At 36.4% G+C, this 11,600-nt stretch overlaps 1 protein-coding gene across 1 annotated transcript; it reads left to right on the top strand.

The window, feature by feature from the left end:
- The first annotated feature begins 3,907 nt into the window (after positions 1-3,907).
- Positions 3,908-11,486, top strand: LOC133455243 (synaptic vesicle 2-related protein-like). The gene is made up of 16 exons (XM_061734191.1): positions 3,908-4,020; positions 4,213-4,346; positions 5,045-5,130; positions 5,201-5,299; positions 5,395-5,466; positions 5,568-5,692; positions 5,775-5,838; positions 5,953-6,078; positions 6,162-6,290; positions 6,417-6,490; positions 7,585-7,661; positions 7,745-7,849; positions 8,173-8,284; positions 8,378-8,459; positions 8,539-8,628; positions 9,824-11,486. Exons 1-16 carry the CDS (start codon positions 3,953-3,955, stop codon positions 10,025-10,027), a joined length of 1,647 nt encoding a protein of 548 aa, XP_061590175.1. The 5' UTR covers positions 3,908-3,952; the 3' UTR covers positions 10,028-11,486.
- The last annotated feature ends 114 nt before the right edge of the window (positions 11,487-11,600 follow it).

The raw sequence follows: 11,600 nt of genomic DNA on the forward strand, positions 1-11,600 counted from the left end.
GTTGCATTTTAATTACAACAAAAGACAACTAGCTGAAATAAGAATTAATTTAAATCACTCCAACAGACAGCAACTATTGTGAACCTTCGTTAATAGTGATAACATTTGATGTTTTAATCTCTTCTTTTCCATGTGGTTCATTGGGTTCAACAGGCAAACGTAATGTTGCCATCTAATTCCATCTCTTTAAAATTTAACATTGCTTCCTGAAAGATCAACCAAGGCATCTTATGTTACTGCTTACACAATAAATCATGATGGAACAAAGGTCATTAACATAATGTGATCCATTATGTAAATAGTGAGGAGAATTTCTAGTATCCTCTCAATCTTTAAAGAGGCCTTCTCCTCTAAAACTATTCACTTCAAAGAGCACACATGTTCACAAACAAACATGTCACTTCATTAAAAGAAAGGATGGAAGGATTTAGTTGGAAACTTAATCATGGATTTGGTTTACAGCTCCATCGTATCTTTAAAAATAAACATAAAATGACCTTAAAATTAGATTCCTACCACTGAAAACACAACAGAAATGAAAAATATAGCACATAATTGTAACAAGAAACCAATCTTTGTACTTCTGATGAACAAACTGATGGTAAAACCATGTCTTCTCGCCCAATGACTGCTGGGACGGACAAAGATGAACGAGTAAAGCTGATAATAAAGGCTGTATGTTATTTGAGACTCTTATTTACATCTTGTTGCTAATGTTATAGATGGTAGCTCCAAAGGCTGTCCTCGTTTTTGGCTCCACAATAGTTGATCAATCTGCTCCCAGTTCCCACAACACTTTAAGAATCTTAAGAACACTCATGATGTTACCCAACACTTCCTCTCTTAAACTTTTTCAGCCTCACCTCCACTTACTTTTGACTTCTAAACATGCTCAATTTAAGTATATTTATAACTTAATCAGTATGTTATGGTTTCTTACTGTCCCAAAGCCTGCGTGTTGCCCTTGTAAGTCATTTTGCATACAAGCATCTATTAAATTATGACATTTATATAATCTTGGAATGTATCTAACACACAAAAAGTTGTATTCAGAAAAACCTTAATTTTTGGCATGTCTTTCATATCGGGCACCTCTTTAGCACAAATGGGTTACATTGATTGATCTACAAAGATTTATTTATTCATGTTTATCCAGAGGGAAGGACCGGTTAGACCACTAAATCATTAAAAGTCCTACCACTTGTCAAAATAAATGTTTACAGGACTACAGAGCTCTTGAAGTGCCATTGGGGATACTTTTTATAATGTGCACACATACATTTAAAAAACAACAGCAACAAGAACAGGAACACAACTGTAATAGTAATTTGAGGGCTCCAGACAAACAATTAAACTGCTTCTTCATTCATGTGAGCTAATAGACTGAAAGAAGAGATTCTTTCAGTAAAAAAAATCAAACACAGCTTGAAAGTAAAGCATCAAAGGATTGAACTTTGCAGATTCAAACCTTTAGATTTAAGTACATTGGTGAAAAACATGATAAACAAATACAAATCTTCATATGGCAGCAGTAATGGGGTGATTTGGCATGCACACATTAAATCTTACCTTTGTCTCCATGTTGACTTCTTTGTGCAAATGGCTGACGCTCTGCTGAGTTTCTGCACTGAATGGTGTGAGCCAGACCAAGCAGCAAATGTGGGGAGATGCACTGAGAGAGATGCACTGTAGATACTCTACCTGCACTGTATTTATGGCTGTCCCATAATGCAGCACCTCAGCATGTCCTCTAGTGTCCTACATTTCTACAGCTTCTGAGGTTGGCCTTATTCACTTACAGGGGTGTGGGGAACTGAAAGATCCAACAAACCCTGGAGAAACCCCTGTAAAAGTAACACACCTGCATTTAGGTTGAATAAATGTTTTACTAATACTTTTATAAGTATTACATGGTGTGGATGACTGGGTCACGATGACAACCCATGTCTGGTATAAGTAAATAGAAATAGACTGTGTCCAGTATATCAACAGAAGTGGAGGGTGACAAATGACTAGTTTGGAGTGTTTCAATTTCACTATTTAATTAATATCTAGAAAAGAAAGATTTAAAAAAATAAGTGGACTGAAGTGCAAGTGCACATAGATATAAGAATAAACTAGCTATTCATGGAGAAAAAAAAATATACTCATAATTGAATTCTTTCTTTGAAAGATGTTAAGTAGATGGAATCTTTCCTAACTGTTTCTTAACACAACAACCAACCCATCATGCACAACAGTACCTCTGACAGCAACAATATTTCCAGAGAAGGCCATGTTTGACTCCACAAACAACGATGGGATGAGAGCACAACCTGCTGTCAGCCACAAGTTGTGACAGGAACTCACACCCACACTCTGTGGAGGGTGCTTCAGGCCAAGTCTTTACTCACAATGCTCCATCAGCTAACATTTTTAGTTCGTCTTCATCCATCCCATGCACACATATAAACAGTTATTTATACTACACTTGTGATTTATGTTGAATTATTATTTGATATGTGGAAATTAAAAAAACAAACATCTTAAAGCACACCTGTATAGGCAGGCTTTTAGTAAAGATTTTTGAATTGATGATTTGTGATTGTTCCTGTTGTCTTTGTATTTTTACTTTGTCCATTTTTATTTGTGAACCTATTTTCATGATCTTTTACTTGTTACATTGTGTCTTGAAGCACTGTCTATTACCTATTTACAGTACAGTGAGCGAAAATAACCGAGTCAAATTCCATGTCTTGTCTGACCTGACTTGGCCAAATTAACATGATTCTGATTCTGATTCTGATTTGTGAGCCTCTCTCTGTGAAAGGTGCTATAGAAATAAAGTTTACTTACCTACTTCTTCTGGCTGGAAATTACACAAAGAGGTGACAAAGAACAGTAAGAAAATCAAAAACTTTAAATAATTATATTTGTTCAAACCTTTTGATGAATCGCGCTGTCTCAAGAATTATTTAAACTTCATCTTCACAGAGTAGCTAAGTATTTATTTTTGTGATACTCCCAGTCAGAAGGGACTTACTGGTTGAAATAAAAGAAAAGTTACTGTAGATCAAAACTGGCAGGATATAATAATTATGGATTTTATAGTTTATCTGTAGTTGAGAACTGCAAGGGCTTTGAAACACAGAATATGAGTTTGGCTTAATGAAGATGTACTGTATTTCTTTTAGTTGAACCTGCTCTGATTCTTATTGACAAACAGGATAAAAGCATACAAAAATAATACCCTTCATTCAGAGGATTAAAAGTTTTTATTTTACCTGTGGTGTTATCATGAAATGACTTTTGTTGAACTTTTCCATTACATTTCAACACTTTAAGAACAGAAAGTTTATATGGGTTATGTGCAGTCCTGTGCAAAATATAATATATTCTCTTTTACTACCAAGATTTCAGGTCATAATAATTAGTTTTTTTCTTTTAAAGTAACTTGTTCATCCTGGGGCCTGTACTATGAGGCAGATTTGATGGTTTAACAAGTTAACAGCAGTTTTTAAGCATCATAAAACTGGTCTACTGCTTACAGATTTGTTTCACCTTGGCAAGTTGAGCTGGAAATTTGACCTTATACAGAACAGGTGAACACACATTCTTGCAACTCTTGCAGTGTTTGCAGAAACTGAGGCAATAAAACAGACACTGGTGCACTGAAAGCGTCTTGTCTCTTCATTTCTCTCAGTGAAACAGTTCTGTCTAGTTCACCAAGGTTTGTATTCATGAGACATATTTGCATATCAGCTTGATCTAAACTGAAATGGGCTCTGACAAGTTCCTGGAGTTTTATGTTTGTGTCCTGCTATAACCCCGCCCCTTTAGGCTTTGCAGGCTTTGTTTTCTGATTGGGTGTTTCCTCCAGACCTGAAGTGACTGCAGAAACAAGTTTAGCAACATTTGACCAGTTTGTCATGGGCTGAATCCTGCTCCCAGCTGTCTACTCCAAAACTCTGAAATGAACAACCAGACCAGACCAACTAAGTTCACTCTCATTTACAAGAGGTGGAGAAATCCTCATCCAGGGTAAGATGTCACTCAATGCGTCACTGATCCAATGTCTGTGACACTGAAATGTTTGTATTGCCAAGGCTAAAGCTGCTTAGTCCTAATGCACACTGATAAGAAACAGTAATGTGTTGTAAAATCAGTCTTTTTTTTTCTTTCCTTGTTTTTTTTGCTTTGTATTCCCTAAATATCTGCTTTCTGCGCATATAGGGATGATGGGTATTTTGAGGATTACACTGGGGAGGACCCAGGAGCTAACAAAGATACCTGTGCCATAGACTCTGCTACAGCTGATTCTGGGAACAGGCCATCCATGAACAACCCTGGAAATAATACAACTGGAGGTTTGTGCTGCGTTAAAAGTAAAAATGTAAATGATGTAATGCAAAAAAGCTGACATGCAAATCTAAGTCCTGCATTCAAGATAAAAGACAGCTAAATGTTTGAGTGGTCTTTTTCAGCCTTTTATTGGACCAATATAGTTGATTTTGTAAAATATGAGAAATACTTTAATGTTTCTTTGTCTTCTAAATTGTTAAATCTATAATAATTCATCTTATTTGGGTCAGTACACAGTCTCAGCGACCATTCTTGGTTAGAGATCAGGAGGTTTAAAATTCAACTTCAACCACTGACCCAAACTTCTTATGTGGAATTTTGAGCCTGTTTTTAACTAATCAAGCCTTCTATGTAAAGCTTTAATTCCAGTAACTAGGAAATATATCAGTGACTGTTAATAATTCATTTTTTTTAGTGACAGAGTAGTTTAAGAAATAAATATTTGAGGAAAAGAATAAATACTTTCCTTGTGAATTTTGCCATTGTTGATCACTAACAGGAATTCAGTGAGTGTGTTTTTTTTTTGTTTACATACACACACACACACACACACACACACATATATATATATATATATATATATATATATATATATATATATATATATACACAATTTTCTATAATGTGTGGTATGTTTGACTTTTGAATGATTCTCCAAGAACATAAGTAAAGCCGACACTGATCGTTTACCTGCCTTTTACAGAAACCTTCACAGTTGATGAAGCTCTGGAGGCCATCGGATTTGGAGTGTTCCAGTGGAAAATCTCGCTCCTCACTGGTCTGTCATGGGTAAGAATCCTAGAATATGGGAATCTCCAATCACCACACACTACATCTCTTATGTGATGCTCTGGATCAGGTAGGAGATGCAATGGAGATGATGATCCTCAGCATCCTGGGCCCTCAGATGCACTGTGAGTGGGGGCTCCCCAGCTATCAAGTGGCACTCATAACATCGGTAAAGACCCTTTGAGATTTTTTCTTGAACTTGTTGTTTGTGTATTTTGTTTTCATGTCTGCAGTTGTTTTTTTTCTTTTCTTTTGTTAAATAAGGTGGTCTTTATTGGGATGGGGTTTGGTTCACCTCTGTGGGGAAATGTGTCTGATAAGTATGGCAGAAGAGTTGTGAGTATCATATATAGATTTTTATTTTTCTAAATCAATGACTTAATGATTTATGGTCATTATCTCACATGTTGTATTTCTATATCTTCCTTTGGTGAAAGGGTCTGACAATTTGCATGTGTTGGACTCTGTACTACGGCCTGCTCAGTGCCTTTGCTCCAGTCTATGGCTGGCTCTTGGCTCTTCGTGGCCTTGTGGGTTTTGGCATCGGAGGAGCACCACAGTCGTATGTTTATTATGTACTTCATATGTAGTGTGAAATCCTAATGAGTATTAAGAAAATCCATATAAATTCACTCTCTTTTTAGGGTGACAATGTACTCTGAATTTCTCCCAGTGAAGGCTAGAGGCATCTGCATCATGTTGATTGCGGTACTGTGGGCACTTTATCATCAATGAGACATTTCTCTTATCCCTTTTGTGAGTACTACCAAAGGTTTTTTTTTTTAAATAACCCCTTCTGACTTATGTGTTTTCATCACTCAGGCTTTCTGGGCAGTTGGTGCTGTGTTCGAGGTCCTCCTGGCCCTCTGGGTAATGCCCACGCTGGGCTGGAGGTGGCTGCTGGGTCTGTCCACCATACCAATGGCCATTTTTGTTTGTTTCTGCTTTGTGAGTGCGTTGCTGACTATCAGAGGTCCCTAAAGTAGTCAGTCCCAGTCACAAGTCTCAGCTAAACTTTCTGTTTTACACAGTGGCTGCCTGAAAGTCCTCGTTTCGATGTGCTGATAGGAAGAAGAGAAAAAGCTATATTAACTCTAACACGCATTGCCAACGACAATGGCAAGCCTATGCCTCCGGGGAAGTTGGTGGATTATAAACAGGTGAGGCTAAAATAATGAAGATTAATTATTTGTTTTGAATGTGACACACATGACATGGATGGTCAATAAATCGTTATTTTTTTCATAAGAACACAGAGACCTTCTGTTGGCATTTCACTTTCACAGACTGACCGTGGACAGATTAAGGATCTCTTCTCGCATCAGTATCGAAAGACAACTCTTCTTCTCTGGTTTATATGGTTAGTAACACACATTATTTTTTGTTTCAACATATTTTAATCAGTTATTGTGATCAAATAGAATAATTTATTCAAGGATTACCAGCTGCAAGGTTCATTGTGAGTCAGTTTATCAAAGCTTGTCACTTGTAATACTATTCCTTAAAGTGAATTATCATTAGGGCCCGAGCACTTACAGTGCGAAGGCCCTATTGTATCTGTAGGAATTTTTCCTTCATTCATTCTTCTTTCTTTCTTATTTTTCAGACAAAATGAGGGCCTTTTTGCCCCCCTAAACGTGCCCCAAAAGTCACCAAATTTTGCATGCAAACCAGGCCTGGCGAAAAATTTGATATTTAATGGTTTGCATTAATGGGCGTGGCAAAATGGCTCAACAGCGCCCCCTAGAAAACTTTGTGCCTCAAGCCCCACAATACGCTTTGACGTACATGCACGAAAATCGGTACACACCTGTATCATGTCGCAACTTAAAGAAAAGTCTCTTGGCGCCATGGCCGAAACCGAACAGGAAGTCGGCCGTTTTTAACATTTTGAGTTAATCGCGTAATTTTGGCGCAATTTATGCCATTCCTTCGGCAGTTAATACGGTCCGAACCGTAACGTGCACCCAGGTGTGATGTACATCAAAATATGCGTCTCCATCCTGCGACGACACGCATTACTTTTCTCTTTCAAAAGCGTTACCGTGGCGACGCTAGTCGCCAAAAAGCGCGCCCCGCTTCATCTGATTGGTCCATATTTGATAGTTCCCCAAAAGTCACCAAATTTTGCACGCAAGCCAGGCCTGGTGATAAATTTGATATTTAATGGTTTGCATTAATGGGCGTGGCAAAATGGCTCAACAGCACCCCCTAGAAAACTTTTCTCTTGTGTCTTAAAATAAGTAAAGTAAGGATTTTCTTGTATAGTTTCATGCATGTGCTGTTTACAGAGGTTACGTAAACCCATATGAACACACCAAATGCCAATATGAACAACAGAGGGCCTGAAGCTCATAATTGTAGTTGTTACTTTACTTTTAATAACTTTTACAAGATAGTGTGGGGGCAGACAGTTAAAAAGTAAAAAATTCTTGTTGTTCTTTTCATCTAAAGGTTTGCAAATGCCTTCTCCTACTATGGAATCGTCCTTTTGACCACCGAGCTCTTCCAAGCAGGAGATTTATGTGGAGGTGTGGAACAACTTTGTCTGTCGATCAGCTGTGTAGTAAATTTAAGCAAATGTCAATATCAAAATTACTCTGCTTCCTTATAGAAAACCAAGGTGCCAAAATAGAACCGAGCTGCAGCCTCGAATGTAAATATTTAACGTCAGATGACTACAAGGATCTTTTATGGACAACCTTGGCTGAATTCCCAGGTGAAGTGCTTCCCATATGCTTTTCTTCTTACAGGATGTGGTGTGGTGCAATGAATCATGCTTTTATGAAGACCAGTTTAATCTCACATAAGGTGTTGATTATTTTCTGATTACTTCTTAAATGATTGTTAAAAAAAAATTATCATAAGCAGCACATATAGAACATGCAGAAATACATCAAAAGCTTGAGTTTTGTCATCTGTTAGACCTACAATACTTGCCTGAATATGAGAAGAAAAACAGTGTCATTTAAGAGGATTGCCAAGGTTGTAGAGATGTAATTTCTTTACAACTGTTCATTGCTTGTTTTTTGTCTGTTTCAGGTCTTTTAGTCATCGTTGGGGCAGTGGAATATATCGGAAGGAAGAAAAGCATGGCACTCTGTTTCTTTATGTTTTCTTTATGCATTCTTCCACTGTTTGCTTGCATTGGGAGGTGAGTTGGATTCATCTGATCTGAAACAACAGTAGCACATTAAAACAACAACTAACACTTTATCTGTAACTCTGTTTTTTTTTTTTTCGTCAGGACGGGTCTTACAATCTTTATCTTCATCTGTCGAGCTTTTATCTCTGGAGGATTCCAAGTTGTTTTTGTCTACACACCAGAGGTATGTCACCTTTTTACATTAAAAATGTTTGTAGATAAACCTATTTTTGAAAAGAAAACTAGCATCTTTCCTCATTTAGGTGTTTCCTACAGAAATCAGGGCTTTAGCAATGGGGACCTCCAGTGCAATGTCTAAGTTTGGTGCACTGATAACACCCTTCGTGGCTCAGGTATGCTGAAATATTTGAATTTCTTGTTTTTCAAAAAAATCTGGGTATGCCATGTGTGAAAAAAAGTCCTCAGATTATTTTAAGACCTGGAACAAGATATATTAAAGACACGCCATGATGAATTAGGGTCAGTAGAGCAAAATCATTTGTTTTCAGGATTAAAATGACTTTTAAAAGTAAATTACAAATCTTATTAGGAGTTTAAAGAACGTAACATTGTCACGAACCAAAGTGTTGAGAAAGGTAATCAAATAAAGTGAAATTCAGTATGAAATCCTTAAGGAAGAGAACACCTGAACCACAGTTTCTGTTAATAAAGGCAGATGATAATAATTGTATCAAAATATTGATGGAAAATGTCTTTCAGTAGGACAATTATATCATATTTTGGCTCCTATATTTACTTCTTGTTTTTATGCATCATTTTCATTCTCGGATGTCCACCTTCTGGTTAATAAACACATCACAAAAACTATCACACAAAAATAAGGTTTTTACTCACCAAAATATATGACAAATATTAAGAAAAGGTTCAAAGACTGTTTTAAAAGCACATTTTTCTTCATTATAAAACCAAATACTTGCACATTTACACAAACTTGTACATTTATAATAACTTTCCTGCATTTCAAGATATGCAATCAATATAATAAGAGTAATAACATTGGGACAAATCTATTGACTTTCCTCCATCTTGAGCATGTGCACATTTACTTATGTACCACATAACTAGAGGTAGACTAGAGGTTAACTATACTAGTCTTTGGCTATTAACCCCCTATGTATCATATTTGATACATACATTTCTGAGACATCTCCAGTATCCTCATAAGTAAAACAATTTAAAAAATATTTTAATACATTAATAAAATTCTTATAAAATAAATGAAATCAACTTGAAAAGTAAATAAAATGTCCCTATTAATTCATAGAGATGCAAAAATATATTAATTACAACTTTTTAAATACAAAATGGGGGGTGTTTTTAATGTCAATATAATAAACAATTTGAATAAAAGAAATAGGATTTTCTGTGTATTATTTCATATTCGGGCATTAAAGGATTACCGGTAAAGTATAAATTGTCTATTATAGCTTACATTGAAATCTTTGAGACAGTAAACTTCAGATTTAACTAAGAAATGGTTACAGCTTTCTCCGACTTTCTCCTCTGATATCATTGTTTTTGGCTCAGGTGCTGCTCAGGACTTCTATCTATTTGACCCTCTCAGTGTACTGTGGCTGCTGTCTTCTGGCTGGCATCGCATCCTTGTTCCTGCCCATTGAGACGTTGGGTAAGGGTCTGCAGGAGTCCAACCTTGATCAGGAAACTCAGGGGCAAACGACACCCACAAGCAGCCAACCAAGCTCTACAACACACTCCATGGACGAGGGGTAGCGCAATAAGGCAGGAAAGAAAATAATATTTTGTCAGTTCACCGACCCCTCCAGGCACAAAATTTGCTCATTCATTTTTGCAACGTTTCCCAAGTAACCCTATCTCAATTCATACATAGGTCATATATAGTATTGCTTTGGTCTTTAGTTGCATGAATTGAGTTCTGTCATATCTAGAAGCAAGTTCTTCTCCCCCCCAAAAAACAATTGCCATCAATCATGGTAACATCTTTCACATATTTAGTTATTGGGACTGCAGATTATTGCAATCAGGCATTCCTTGAAATTTATTTTTATGGCAACATTTCAGTATTCATGAATAATGTTCAAAAATAAATGTTTTGACACATTATAAAAGTATTTTTTTTAGCATTTTCAACAGCTTCAGTAGCTACCCAATTCACTGGTGTAGGTATACTCAGTACACCTTTGCAGTTTAAAATAGTCCAGCACCCATAAATTGTGACATCAAACAGGTTGTCCTCAGTACTGATATCATAGAGCACTAGACCCTCTTTTTCCACCCACACTCAGAGTTCAAAAGTTCAAAAATACACAGTCATCTTTTTTTTTCTTTTTTGGTTCATGAATGACTATGACTTGTTGGCAGGATAAAATAATGTAATACTACACCAGGCTGTATTTTCAGCCTGTGATGTGATAGCTTTGTTGCAACTTGTCAAATATCGTGGTTTTCTTACAGTATAAATTGAAACCAAGTCTTTTTGTCTATTCCATTAATATCGTGATGTGATGGATAAGAGATACTGTCATTACTGTCCTTCAGTTGTATGTGTACAATTGTCTACATCTATTGAGAAAATAACTCCCAAAATAAACATGGAATAAAATTGATTGCGGTTTTATACTAACTCAGCTGAGTGAAATTTCTGAACGGCGATAATAAAAAATATATATTTTAGTTCGATGGATACAAGAAACGTTAATACCAAACTAATATTGAAGGTGCAAAGTCTTCAGTTATGAAATTAATTAATCATCAGTAATTAATTATTAATTCAATTAATCAAATGCACTTGACTAATTGCTCATCAGCAAGTGTGAAAAGGTTGCTAGCATGAAATATTCAGGTTTAACACAATGCAAAGGAGGAAGACGAGAGTGAATACAAAAAAAAAAAACTGTCTTCATTTCAGACTTTCCACACCTTATTTAGCTATTAAATGATAAAGTTCATGACAGTACAATTAGACAAAGATTGCACAGATATTACTTGTTTGGAAAGCCTCTGCTTTCAAATAACATTGTAAGCACACATTAGGTTTGCAAAGACTTTTGGGACAATGACCTTCGGACAGACGAGCCCAAGCCCAAATTGGAAACAACATTTCTGTGTATTGTGAAAACAAACTCAGCTTAATAAATTTCACAGGAATATGGGATTCTGGCTTCATTGATGAGGATCAGTACTCGAGTTGAGGGGGGATGAGGGGGGATGGCATCCCCCCTGTAAAACTGCCACCCCCCTTTCCATCCCTTATGTCGTTTCAACAATGAATGTGGTTTTACTGCTATTTCAACATTTAGAGTCATCATTAGAAAAATAACACCAG

The sequence above is a fragment of the Cololabis saira genome, chromosome 11 (assembly GCF_033807715.1).
Source record: "Cololabis saira isolate AMF1-May2022 chromosome 11, fColSai1.1, whole genome shotgun sequence".
NCBI classification, from domain to species: Eukaryota; Metazoa; Chordata; class Actinopteri; order Beloniformes; family Belonidae; genus Cololabis; species Cololabis saira.